The following is a 14354-nucleotide window of genomic DNA, read 5'->3' as shown; positions in this document are numbered from 1 at the left end:
AGTCTCAACAATCTTGTTGATTTTGGTGGGGGGGGGAGGTACATATGGAACTTTTCAAAAAAACCTAAATCATTAAATGCCAACGACAACCAGCAGTACCACATGCTTTGTTCGTAAACAGTACTAGTAGGGTCTAAATTATACCAAAGATACTACAACAAGGGGAAGATCGGACACTTCGATGATTTTTTGAAACGCTCGATAAATGCTAATGGGGAAGGGCGCCCAACAGCGTTGAGTAAGAAAACCTTCGCATATCGGCACGCGACTGTGTATAAAACATATGGGGAAAATGAGAGCACTCACACGTATTGCGAGGTTAGTATACTAACCTCGCACCACGAACCGCGTTTGGCAGTGGATTTCTAACTAGTGGGTCGCGCGTGCTGGGATCTTACTTCTTGGGTCCACAACACACGACTTCTATGGCTTGAATTTTCTGTGCGCGGCAGCATGTAATGAACCCTGGCCTTGGGTAAAATGAGAGGGGAGTTTGGAGAGGGCTCAACAAGGGTGGTACATGGGAATGATTCCACGTTTTATTACCAAGAAACCTCTGAAATATATTCATCTCAAATTTAAGGGGAAAAAATTGAATGAAAAAAAATTAAAAGGTAAAAATCGTCTATTCCTTCACTCCTTCACCATTTCTCTCATAATATGTGAGTGTACACAACCATCTCGCGATACGCGAAGGTAAAAAGAGGTTGGCCGTTATTTACTCAACGCTGTAGGGCGCTCTTCCCGAGCGTTTCATTACGCGGTCTATGTACTGTCCAATCTTCCCTTGTAGTATCTTTGATTATACCTAATAAGCCTGAGTCGAATCGATCGCGATCGCATGCGATGTTTTGAAATCGGCCATGAATAATACGTGTGAGGAAAAAGATACTGGCCCAAAATCACCAATTTTGAGGATAACCGGAGGATGGACACGGAGTGAAATACGGGTGTAAAGTAAGATATTAAGTCATTCATATCCCTCTTTATATTTTTTTTCTTTAATTTTTACGATAACCATGATTGCCATCCCACCTTTTATGACTCAGAATATCCGATCTAGTTCACTGTCCCGATGTTCGGGTAGGTGGAGCGTAGTGTAGCGGTAGTGAAGTGGAGTGGAGCCTGCACGAACATCGCCCGAGCATTCTCACTCTCAGCTAGACCAAAAGCTTCAGTCTCTGTATTTTGGTTGTTCCGCTGAACTACGTTGGCTCCACTCACCATACATAGACTGAAGGGGATGGGGCCCCGTACCTACAGTCAACGTATAGTGAACTAGCGTTTTATAGATCGCGATTTAAAACTGTTTTTTAAGCAAAATTGAAAGTTTCATGGTTTCCATTATCAGGGAAATATACATAACTTAAGTAATTGCATACCTTGGGCCGGAGTTATTGAAAAAAATCCTCTGGATGATTGAGAAATCTGTCATCTAAGACATTTTCACCTGACCTGACGGTTTTTCTTGCAAGTTGCCATCTTGAATGACGTCATTATCGTATTAACTTAATGTCTCGAATCGATATATCGCGATTATAACTAGTACTAGTACTAGTATAACTAGTATCGTTTATCTTCGGTTTCGTTCGCATATGGAGCAGATCGTATAATATCGAAAGCAATATCGATATCACATTCGTGATTGTTGACGTTCGTTTGTAAATATTTTATAGTTTGGCTGCCATTTTGACCATTTTTATCGTGTTCAACCCAATTAAACATCGGTAAAGTATATTTTTCATGCCTTTTCCATCTATATCGTTTAAAGTATTCAAATGTTAAAATATCAAGCTTTAAAAGTTTGTTGTATACATCCTTAGATTGTAAATTCGATGTGTAAAATTACATCAAACTTTGGACTGTGAATTGACAAAAGGGAGGGAATGAGAACACATGCGAGCCAACACGTACACCCTACCGTCGGTAAATGGGGATTACAGTAAAATGTCAGAAATTGTTGAATAAATCCCCAGAAACGACGGTTATTCCTGTCTACTCTCAGCATGCTGAGGTAGACAGGCAGTGAAGATTTTGTAAAATTTGTGGAAAATTTCAAAATTCGATGCATGCGATGTTTGATAGAATTAAAGCTGTCAAACACCTGTTTACAAAATAATCGATATGACTCGGGCTTATTACCTAAATTTTAAAACAAAGCCAAAGCAAAGGCAAAGCATTCATTGAGCAGCAGATCTAGGGACTAGGCCCAACAAATTTTTTTAACGCGTGGGACTGAACATCGCGGATATCAACTTGCGATTAAACGATATGATCTGAATCTGAGCTGAGTACGTCCTCAAAACTTAATAGTTTTATAATACCACTAAATAAAACCCACCCAGCAGAAACTTACTTGCATTGCTATTACCAACTGAAAGGAAGGCATAAGTAAGCCCGATCCATATCCATTTATTCAACATTTTAGTTTGGTACCGTACCGTAACTCAGTTCATGATTTACGTCTGACTCTGAGTCTGACATCCTCATCATTTATAATTAAAAAATATATAAATAGATCCATAAGTGTAATTTATTCAATTAACATCTTAAATTAATTTGGCATTTCGTTAATTTCATTTATTCAAAATATTACAAAACATATTTCTTTTTATATCATATCATTGTAATTTGTGATTATTTCACCGGTTATTTCACCTTACTCTGCTTGGCAATGTATCGGTACCGGTACGCGTGCACTTTGTATTGGCTAAACGGGTCCCACGTGTAAAATCAGGGTCAGGGTTAATGTGATGTCAATGAGCGGCTCGACTGCTAAACTTTGGCCGTCTCCAGCCGTACAAAAGATCTCGGAGTTTCGGAGCGATGCGCAAGGAGTACGGCCTGCGCCTAGCCTAGCTAAGCAAGCTAGCGCTCCGCTCCGACGATCTGATCCCGTATTCTGGCGCGGCAGTGCAGTGAAGAGGATTGGTGGATTTCAACGTCAGTAGTTTGGGCACGAAATTTTAACCCTGGAATTTCTTCTTTAAACGTTAGGCGCACTTTACCTTTTCATCAAAATGAAGTTGATTATCTATGGAGCTCATATGATTTCAATTATCTTTTTCCTCATGCATGAGGTGTCAAAATGTGCAGGGATCGGTGAGGTTATCTATGCAGTGAATAGCGGCGGACCTGCACACACAGACATGTACGGAACTCATTATCAGGAAGACCCGTTGACCATCGGCATCCCATCGGACTACGGGAAGAGTATGCTGATAGCTAGGGTTCCTCCAAGTGATGCCATCCTGTATCAGACGGAGCGCTACCATTTATCAACATTTGGTTATGATGTTCCAATCAAGGAAGATGGCGACTATGTCCTAGTTCTCAAGTTTTGTGAAGTTTGGTTCACATCTTCAAGAATGAAGGTGTCTATCAATGTCAATGATCATGATGATCACCATCATGAATAAATGTTCATTTAATTATTTATTTTTTGTTTGCTTTTAATAATCCAAAGCCTAAGCCAAGGTGTTTTTTCCCCATTTTTTAATTACCCGGTACCACTTTGATTTATAGTCAAGGAGGTATGCCTTGATAATCCAGGGGGGGTATTCTGAAAAGTCTCGTAAGTTTCCACTTAAGTTTCCTCATAAGTTACCCATTTAATGGAGCGCTAATGTACCTCCAAATTCGTATTCTGAAAACTCTATTAGCGCTCAATTAACTCCCTTTAGGCCACGCCCCTACTGAGCCGAATTAGCCAATCAAATGCGCTCTTACAACGTAAAATTTTCTCCCAGCGCGTAGTGTCTCTTCACTTTGCTGGCTTGCAGCGCAGCGCCCGGCTGCTGCAGGTGCACTGCACCACGATATTGATACAAAGAATTTTTGCTGAAAAATAATGCTAAAAGCATTTGCATCGGAGATTAACAGGAGGGTCATTATGTTGTTGAAGCTAATTGTTGTCTTTTCCCTTTCTCTCATTTATTGTACCTTTGTGATTTTCTCTTTTTTTTCGAACGCGTTCTGATTTCACATCCACCTATTGTAGCTTTCTTTGTTTTTTTTTTTTTTACAATATTTTATTTGCCTCTGTCTCGGGGTCATGATGGGGGGGGGGGTTCTTCTTTAACTTAATTCCTACTTATTTTAAAAATAACATACTTTTCATTTTTATGAGAAATCTTCTTCAACAAAATGCTGATTTGAATAAAATGATTTTAACAATCAAACTAGCATAATCGTTAAAAAAGCCGAAATTTTATTGAAATTGGATGTACAAATGTTATGATATTTAAGATTTTATAGGTGGGGAAAACGATGGCATCCCTCACTATTTTTTTTCTTTTGTACCAAAGGGGTCAATGCTTATTTTTTCATTGTCGGAAACAAGGTTTGATTCCCCCCTGAACATTGCTGCATCTATATTGTTACTTGGCAATCTCATTATTGTCAAAATAATGTGCAAAAATACTTTATGATGCTTGTAATAAAAGAAAATATAGAAAAATAATAGTCATATTTCCCCTATAAGTACACAATTTCTGTTTTCTTTTTCCTTCTTTTCTAATTTCTTTATTACCAAATATAGCCCCCATTCCTTATTTTACTTGTATAAATTGTGAATATTTTTTGAACAAATTTAAGCCTGAAACATATTGTTTAAAAGTCCGCCAAGTTTGGACACCCATACCACCTTCTTTCCCTTTATTCCCTTTGTATACCTTTCTCCTTTATTCTCTTGCTTCCTCCTAAATTTGGTCGCAGTATTAAACCGATTTGATGATATTTATACGAAATGAAAGCCACATTTAGCAAGAGAAAATGAGACTTAATGGACCTCTTATCACCATTATCTTTCCCCACTGGAAAGTCCGCTAATTGAGCGCTAAGAGACTTTTCAGAATACCAAAAGTCTCGTAACTACTCAATTAAGTCTTCGCGCGGTCATAACGCGTACTGTTGCAAGTGCGCGCAACGCAACCCTGCCAAATAAGGAAAGGGGCACTTAAGTGACTTTTCAGAATACCAAAATGCTAATTGAGCGCTAATTGACCGCTAATTGAGCTTTCAGAATACCGCCCCAGGGCTTTTACTAAAAATAAGTCTAAGACTATAATAGTAGACTATACCACATTGACGGACATAGATGTAGTGTGGAGTCTCGTGGAGAGGTCGCTTTCTATGATTATATAGTTTCAGTGATGGATTGTCAATCATTTTAGATGTAGTTTTTTAAATAGGATTTTCCATTTCATGCTTTTTGCCATGTTGTACCTCCAAATTTTAAAACTCCATATGAGGCAATTATACATGTATGCACTTCTGATCGAATGTAACAATGATCCATGGATTCCATGCACTGGTATGCATCCACATTACATGTAGATCTACTCCTTTAAATTTGAGTTTTTACATGTAATTGGAGGTATACATTCCATTCGTCATAACTCATATAACTCACAAACTGATGTACTTATTTTTTCTTTACAAAATGATTGGCAAAAAAAACCCAGCTGTTACACTCTGCAGATATGTTTGTCCTGACGTGATTGTCTGTACAGATTTTGTTGTTGTATGTGAACGAACCAATACAAGGCTGGGACAATAGTGTGACTTTATCTGAAGGTCTACTGCAAGCTCCTTGGGATCACATTGGTAGATTGCATTTTATATGGTGTGCATACCTCATGTGATTTTTATTGCATGTTTCATAGGATGAGCGAACAGTGTCCCAGAAAAAAAATCAAAGCAAAGGCTTACACTAAGTCAGTGCAGTGTGGGAAAAAACATCTAGATTCATTTATCAATCAAATTTGAAGGTATTACTTGGTAGTTCATGTATCTTAACTCTTGGAGCACCCCTCCTACCCCCCCCCCCTGTGATTTTATGTTGAAGCAAATGTCGGGTAATCATATTAAGTTTTGGGGTTGAAAAGATGAGGCAAGAACTAGTAAAAGAAGAACTACACATTATTTGTATAGCAGAACTAACACAAACAGATTCCAAAACTCTACTCATTGCACTCTGACAGTGCGACACCAATAGTTGAGTACACAGTGACAAATAAATTCTGAATCATTTCAAGAAAAAAAGTATGGTGTCCAAAATCTCCATGAAGGAACCTGCATTTTCGAACAATATTAAGGATTTTCACTGATAGCTTTCTGCACTGATGCCTGCATTGTGGATGCATAGCAATTGCAACAGATGCTCTGTTACCCTTGGAAGAACACTCATTACCCGAATGTATGTGTAGTCTGTGAATTTAGATGATATGGTAGGTGTAAGAACAATATTTTTTTTCCTTTCTGTGTTGGTAATAGGTCTTTGATGTAGTCTTGAATGAGCAGCACACAGTTGTTCCTGATCTGGATATTTACCACAAGGTTGGGCGTGGGACGGCCCATGATGAGTATGTCCCTTTCACAGTCAGTAAGAGTAAACTCAAGGTACTAGGAGAGGTCTCAACCATCAGTGGATATCTTAGAGTGGAATTTCAAAAGGTAAAGTCATGTTATCACAATACGTGTTCCTCATTTAGGGAAAGAGTCCATATTTTTTCTTCAGTGTCTTAATATGATATCCCCCCCCCCCCATGAAAAACTACAAAGGAAAACAAAGCAAGAATATGGTTGTACTTGTACTGGTTACCTCAAATAATATTCCGTACTTCAATTTGATGCACAATGCAGAAAAGATTATTTAGGTCATGTTTTCCACCTGAATAAAGTTTTATGTATCACCCTTTTTTATATTGTTTACAAAGTACATGTAAGAGTATAATCAATCTTCTGAGTTTTCATTGTATTTTTACATGTATGTAGTTGTTTGATTTAGATATACTTGAAATTCTATCAATTGCACAAATTTTCAAAAGATGCAATTCTAGCCAAGCTAAATGCAGTTAACAAGAGATACCAGTTGGTGGTAACGATCTCAAAATGAGTTCGAACAGAAACCAATAAAATGACCACTCAAGTGTTTGTACTGCATGTAAATAAAAAATACATGTGACAAATGGCTCTGGAAGAAAATTTGTAATTCCTGAGAAATAAGTAAAATAAACACAGATTTCTATCAACCTTGATTTTAAAGACTATCTTAATAAGAAATTATAATTGTTTGCTGCAACTACATGTATACCTTTAAGTGTTTGAGGTATTTGTTGTTGTCGTTAGTATCTACATGTACAGTGTATATAGGCTACAACTTTAACATTAGTGGGCAAATATGATAAGCATCGTGCAATACCATTCATTAAGGGGTACTCCAGTGACTTGTCTAAAATAATAATACATCTTTAAGTTGATAAAGTTTCAAGTAAAACAGTTCAAATGAAATAAAATTCAATCAAAATCTGTTGAAGTTATTGAACTCTATGTTTTAGCGATATTTTGTAACAAATTAAATGCATACTATAATGAATATGTAATAGGTGGGCTGACGGTGCCAGGTCCCCACTTTCCCTTTTCTTATTTTATTGTATGATGAAATAATAATAGGTGTGTAAAACATGTTTCCTGTGTAACAAAATGAATTCCAGCAATGATGATCCAGCACATCAGATCAGAAGTTAATCCTGCTTTGTTTGTTTGTTTGTTTTGTTTTGAATTCTTAGAAGTTTGATTTGAATATAATTTCCTACACTATAATATAAAAGATCTTCTCACTCATTGAAAATTCATGAAGAGGTGCAAAAAATGTTTCACTGAAATGGTGCAAAAATATGTTCAACTCTGTTATTGTCCAATTTTGATGATTTTTTTTTTTTTTTTTTGATTATTTAATTTTACTCTGTTCAAATCACATTTTCAGCCTAGAGTACCTTTCCAACTTTGATGTTTATAGATTATTTGACTCTAAATTCCAAATAAAGTCTGTGCTCTGCTCTTTATAATCAGTGACAAGTTAAGAATTACTTAATGTGCAATCAGATATGTAAGGTATTGGAATAATGACATTGGCCAAGAGCAATTTTTCACAGACATATTAAATCTTATTTTAAATTATTGTTCTTCCTTCTTTCATTCCAGGGTGATCTAGACAATCCTAAAATCAATGCACTTGTTGTTTATAAGGGTACATTGGATGGTGAGTAATTTTTATCTTTTCACAAAATTCACAAAGAAATAAATAAGGTTATAAGGTTCAGCTTTGTTTTGAATTATGTAGGCCTATTGAGTATTTCTAAGTTTTAAGTATGTTACGATTGGAATGAGGTCCTGTGATGCTGGATGCTAAATTATAAATGTTTGCATGACTCCCAAAGTCTCTCTCTCTCTCTCTTTGTAATGCAAGCCACATGAATTTTGCTATTAAAAGGCCACCCACACCTTATGATTTGTCTGTGACCTGATGTTGGAATAAAGCATAGTTGAGACATGGTTATGTTACTTTGCAAAGTTCTAATCCATTGTAAGAATATTAATGTTCAAATCTGTGACCATGTTGCAATCTTTATTAGAATAAAAGCGAATTGAATCTAGTTGTAGTGACATCATAGCAATCGTATAATGGGCTGCGATTTGGAACCAATTTTGCCTTTACTCCAAAATAAAGGCCTACAATCATCCCAAATTGTTATGTTAGTATTCTGACAGCTAATTTGATCCTGAAACAGAAAGATGCTTTTCTTTCACATTTTCAAAAATAAGCAAAATGTGATTTGTTCCAAAACCAGATCTTGGAACCTGTTGTAAGGTGTACAGAGGATAGTGACAGAGGCCTTTAGATTCATCCTTGAAATGTGTAGTTTGCAATCAATTTTATTCTTGATTTAATAATATATATTATATATAAATTCCATATTATGATTATCATCAGCTGAAATATCAACATCTGGTCCTTCTTGAGTAATGACTCAATATTCTTTACCATCGGTGTCCACTGTTTCTGCTACTGAGGTTAGCATACAGACGATGTACATTTAATTGGAAATGGAAAATGGGTTAATTAAACCATGGACTTATTAACGCAAACCTTCCCTTGATGCAATGATAGTTATACCTTGGTCACATTTGCTCTACGGCGGCCGTACGGCGGTTCGAAAACAGCCGTTTTATTAATTTTGATTCAAACCACCTATATGTAGTTGGACAAAAAATGTTAAAACGGCTGTTTTCGACTCGCCGTACGGCCGCCGTAGAACAAATGTGACCAAGTTATAAGTCATTGTCACTAGATTATGTGCATCTTAATTTTGGGGTAGTCCCATACATGCTTAGTTGTGTGTTGTGACCTTTGGAAGAAATGAGTAAACTCGTAGGCAATTCCTTTGCTTTTTAGCAAATACCAGTTCTTAGGTGCATTATGCAGTACATGTAAACTCTTTGGTTCACAGGCACTTTAAAAGAGTCCTCTATTGTGCAAATTAATAACCTTTAAATGGGTAGGCTAATCCCTGCTGAAAATAATTATATCTGAATAAACGAGTTAAATTCACTTAGCAAAATGCCGCAAGTTTCATCAATATCAGATAACAAATAACAAAGTAATTGAAATTCAAAGTTCAGTAATATTTTGTGAAAATGGTCGGCTATATGCAATTACAATTAAAGTAGTTGCAGCAATGAATATCTAATCATAATGCACCAAATCAGTTGTCAATCCAATTTGTTTAGTTCTTGGAGGACAAAAGTCGAATAAACATAATTTCATGTAATGAAATACAAAAGAACAAGTGGGGATATGATATCATCAGTTTGTTTATTGAACGACATGGATAGAACTATTTCTCCAAATAATGCAAATCTTTATGTTAAAAAGTTCTTTGATCTTCCTTGTCTGATTTTGATGAAATTTTCAGGGTTTTGTTTGTCTGATTTTTCTTTCTCATTAAATTTTATTATTTTCTGCTCTATAATTCACAATTTTTAAATAGTCATGATTCCATTGATCTTTCAAAGTTTTCTTCCTTTTGAATACAGATGTTCCCAAATTACCTCCATTTCCTGGTTTGGAGGATCCTGAGGATGAGGGTGACGAAGATGAAGAGAAGGACGAGGAAGATGCACCTAAGGTGATCTCAAAGGCCAAATATAAATCTGGTCCTAAAGCTGTGGACCCATACGCAGCTGACGAAACTAGCTTTTTATTCCCAGTACTTATAGCAATAGCAATATTCATCCCTACTCTATTTTGCCTGTGTAGATTATAATGCATAGCTGTTAGAATTCTCAGTATTTTATTCTAGGAACCAGCACTACAAGTAGCTTTGAAAATGTGGTTGATGGGGTTTGATGGCTATTCCTATTCAAAAATATCTGTGCGGATTGGTGATTGGCTGATGTCTGTGAAATTGTGATTTCAAACACTATTGGAAAGTCTTGAAAGTACTGCTTTAAACCTTTATTTAAATGCATATATGAGTAAATTGATTTGTGAAAGAAAAAATTTTATCTAGTTCAGATTACTACTGATCAGATAGTGTTGGTCCATTTCTATTTTGTAGTTTAAGAAAAGATAAAGTGGAAATGAATATGGTGAAGGTATGTATCTTTGATATCATTGGTCTTCTCTTTATGTAAAATCATCTCTGCTGAAGTTGAATCCATATGGACTCAGAAGTAGCTTTGCCTCTTTTTTTTTTGGGGGGGGGGGAGAAATTTTGGTTGAAGACAGTATAATATAAGAACAAGAAATCAAATATAGTATCAACCAAGGCAATATTTCATCTTGTGCAAGTTTGGCTAGAGTAGAGTTGACTGTACTCTCTTGATATAAAGTTGAGAAGATTACTTGTAATACAATCATAGTTTGATTGTTCACCAGAAGGGTTATGTGTGAGAAAATGTACTAAATCTTGTTGTTTGTCTGTCACTTGCTTTTTTTTTTAATTGTGTGTTTTTCATTTGTGGTTGAAGGTTTGGTTGACTTGTGAATGTGGTCAATATCCTTTACTCATGATATATCTTGTAATATGACAGTGCCAAAATGTACATGTAGAAGCCTACAGTAGTTTTCTGGCATTATCCTTTTTAATTAAAACAGATTATAAGATTTATGATTAATGGTTAAAAGAAGATAGAAGTTCATTTAGTGGTAATGTAAATGGAAAAAAAATGATTGGATAATAGAATGTATTTGAAATAAGAATATTTGTCTCAATTAATTAGAATATTTATTTCTTACTACTAAAGGAAAGTATCCACTCATAATTAATATTTGATTTTGCGCTTGTAAATCTGTCATCAGAGAATATGAAAGGATAACAAAAACGCTTTCATTTAAATTCTACTGCATTGGATGAGCTGAAGTCATACTAGTATTGCATTCAGATCTTCTGAATATACCTAGTTTTGGATAAAGTTTAAGTCATTTTTCTTTGTTCGTGATTTTTCTATTCAATCAACACAAAAGATACCATATCTACACATTGCTACTGCTGCAATGCACAACAGGAAATCAAAACCAAAGAGGTTGGGCAAGAATCAGAAACATAACAAGCAAATCATAAACATGTGGAAACTGATAGGTAGGAAGTTTAGACAATACCTGTACCAGGAAAAATATTATTATAAATACACAGCAGCTACAAATGATTTTTCTTTGTCTACCCTTTACACCATAATATAAAGGGGTACAAATTTTAGCATAGGAAATATGAGGGCGAGGGGGTTTTCGCCCTCATGACAGCCCAAATCAAATGCATGCTTTGGGGCGACTATTCTTTCTAGAGTCGCCTCAATATCTGTTCCAAACAATATTTAAGACTATTTGAAAAATCATTATTCTAAATGGCAGAAGAATAATCATTTGCTTTTACTGCACAATTACTTTTTACCCTTAAAAAAGCCATTCAAATGAAAGAAATAGCCCCCAAAATTCTGCAAATTGCCCCCAATGTGGAAAAAAATGGCCCCTGAAAATAAGATCTATTTCCTACCCTCTCGGGTACAATACACTATTCCTGAAATAAGTTGACTTGTCCTTTCAATGAAAACAGAATATATGCAGTTCCAAATCATTTTACCTCACAACAAATGAGTCATCTCTCAAAACTTTCGGTTCAAAACATTTCTTGATATTAAAGTGTTTCCTTCAGAAAAACAGAATACTAGGAATCCAGTGTGCAAACATTACTTGTTGCTATGATGGGCAATCTTCAGAGTTGACAATGAAAACCTTAGTGTAATAGAATATTAGTAAATAGGTCTATAATGTATTTTATGGATTATGCCATGAATCAAATGTGTTGCTATGTCAATGCTTTAATTACCTCTTGTAAGGCATACTTAATACATACTTTGTTTAGTCACTTTCCTAGAGTGACCAGATGGAACCCTTACGAGGTACACCTTTAGCTATGTTGCTATGGAAACACATTGCTTAGGTACTCTTGTAATTCAGAACTGTACATGTTAATCTCCCCCTTCAATATAAAAGCATTTCTTGTGTATGATCTCTGGGTAAATGTTCATGTTCTGGATCGCTTTGAGAGCTCATATTTGCTCTATTAAAATCCTGAACTAGCTGAATCAGTTTGAAAATTGGTTCTGAACCAGGTCTAGTAGCAACACATACATTTCATCTCACTTCCTGATATTCAATTCTACCCTTATAGTACTAGTAGACCATTGCAAGCTGCTGACCTTTGCATATTTCCTGATAAATATAGCTATTAGCATTGTTATCTTTATTATAACAAATTATTCTGGATATGTTTCAGAATATTGATAAAAATTTGTATCACTATATAAGGACACTAGTGCTTAAACCAGGGTAATTTTATCCATAGTTATGTGGATGGCACATTTTACGATATGACATAACATTTATTTTGTGATTATTAATGTTATGTGTAAGCGTAGTTTATGGCTCACCTTTTTCATGTATGCAAAATGCTGAAGACAGAGGTGATCTGTAGAATGATTTCAAATTCTTGGAGCACAGCTTCAAAAGGAATAATGATAACCATTTATTTCAACATTGTGCCATGTTAATTGTCCTCAAATGAGTTTTGTACGGGTGTTATAGTTTGTGTTGCTACTTTCGAGTATTTTTAATGCAATTTTTATATCATTACTGGAAATGCTGTACCTATCCCGAGTTCCACATCTTGTTCGTTCAGCTGCTAGCAGCTATGATGATAGGCTTTTCATCACTGCACCCTATGTTCATTTATATATGTATGTTTTAGCATTTAACCAATGGATCATCAGTGGTCTAACCTATTGACCAGAGGTCAACGAGACCGAAGACCAGTAAAGCTGATTTTTTTTAACCAATTTCCCTCTGATTCCCGGGGGGGCCACTTCCATTGACGAGTGGATACAATGCGCGACCATGGGGTCTCGAAAAGCACCCTAAACACGTATTTTCCATATTCTGAAAATGCACCCCTTAACGAGTATTGGCGTCTGAAACCCTACCCTTAACAAGCATTGGAAACAAAACGATACTCTTGGCAAGTATTCCCTGAAATGAACCCCTAAAAAAGTACAGCGATATTTTATTATGTCACGGGTCCGTCGGTCATCGGTTTACCTTTACACACCATTTGGTTTAGTACGGCCCCACCTTCCACACCTCGTGCAAATCAGACTCTAAACACGTAATGTTGGGGCACAAAAGACATCCTTTATAAAACATTCAAATATTTTTAGCATCCCCGCAAATTTGACCCTAAACACGTAGCTTTCCTAGCGAAATAGATACCCTTTTTTCATTATTTTTGTGTTTTTGACACCCTTATCACGTTACGTACTTAACGTGCCCTATCATTAAAAAAGACATCCTTTTTACGTGTTTTTTTTGGTCGCGCATGGTATCCACTCGTCAATGTAAGTGGCCCCCCCCCCCCCCCCCCCCCCCCGGGCTCTGATTACTTCCTTTCTCAAGAGTATCAGAGATTATACACCAACCAAAGCTAAACAGCAATTCAATCAAACAAGATATGATACTGTAACGGCATGACACTGGAGCAGACATGAATATGTGCTTACATGTACTTATTGCATTCAGTCTGTTGGAATTCAGTCAAGTGGACATGAATCAAAAGTCTTAGGAATAAAAAAGAAAACACTCAGAAATCGAAAGCTCCAGGCGAGTCAATACATTTCATTCATAATTTATGTGAGGTTCATATTGAGATTGTCTTTGTATATTTTGGGATGTCAGTATAGTATATAAATATGAATATGGTGACTTCTGTTGATTTTGTTTTTTACACTATGTTTTTAATTGTCATGTTCTATGTAATTGTATTGAATACAATAAGTATTCAAAATTTATAGCACTGTTTGTGTGTAAATGTATTTACACAATGGGAATTAGTGGTTTCTGAGCTACTGAATTGCAATTGTTATTTTTAAAATAGTTTATTGAAGGCTTTTACTTTTATTTCAATGTAAAATAATCAATGTGAACATTCCTAATAAAATTTCACTTTCATATAAAATTC

General features: G+C 35.7%; 2 protein-coding genes across 3 annotated transcripts in view; one reads left to right on the top strand and one right to left on the bottom strand.

Moving 5' to 3' along the window:
• The window catches only part of LOC129254981 (S-adenosyl-L-methionine-dependent tRNA 4-demethylwyosine synthase TYW1-like), a 22411-nt gene extending 19491 nt beyond the window's left edge, over window positions 1-2920 (bottom strand). Inside the window, exon 1 of one of the 2 annotated variants that reach the window (XM_064107576.1) lies at window positions 2659-2920. Coding sequence is in view for 1 of the 2 variants with exons in the window: in XM_054893529.2 (XP_054749504.2) it covers window positions 2357-2423 (67 nt within the window). In the remaining variant the exon portion in view is untranslated. Of the gene's footprint in view, window positions 1-2356; window positions 2499-2658 lie in introns of those variants that run through there. The other variant, XM_054893529.2, reaches the window with a different exon arrangement.
• Window positions 2624-14354, top strand: LOC129254984 (malectin-A-like). Its single transcript, XM_054893531.2, has 4 exons — window positions 2624-3374; window positions 6277-6456; window positions 7987-8044; window positions 9880-14354. The coding sequence occupies exons 1-4, from the start codon at window positions 3021-3023 to the stop codon at window positions 10107-10109; spliced, it is 822 nt and encodes a 273-aa protein (XP_054749506.2). The 5' UTR covers window positions 2624-3020; the 3' UTR covers window positions 10110-14354.

The sequence above is a fragment of the Lytechinus pictus genome, chromosome 2 (assembly GCF_037042905.1).
Source record: "Lytechinus pictus isolate F3 Inbred chromosome 2, Lp3.0, whole genome shotgun sequence".
Taxonomy (NCBI): Eukaryota; Metazoa; Echinodermata; class Echinoidea; order Temnopleuroida; family Toxopneustidae; genus Lytechinus; species Lytechinus pictus.
This window is presented reverse-complemented; position numbering and strand designations above follow the sequence as displayed.

Coding starts and splice junctions, on each gene's coding strand:
- LOC129254984 (XM_054893531.2), top strand. CDS start 3,021: ATGAAGTTGATTATCTATGGAGCTCATATGATTTCAATTATCTTTTTC. Junction 3,375..6,276: donor TCACATCTTCAAGAATGAAG/GTGTCTATCAAT, acceptor TGTTGGTAATAG/GTCTTTGATGTAGTCTTGAA. Junction 6,457..7,986: donor TTAGAGTGGAATTTCAAAAG/GTAAAGTCATGT, acceptor CTTTCATTCCAG/GGTGATCTAGACAATCCTAA.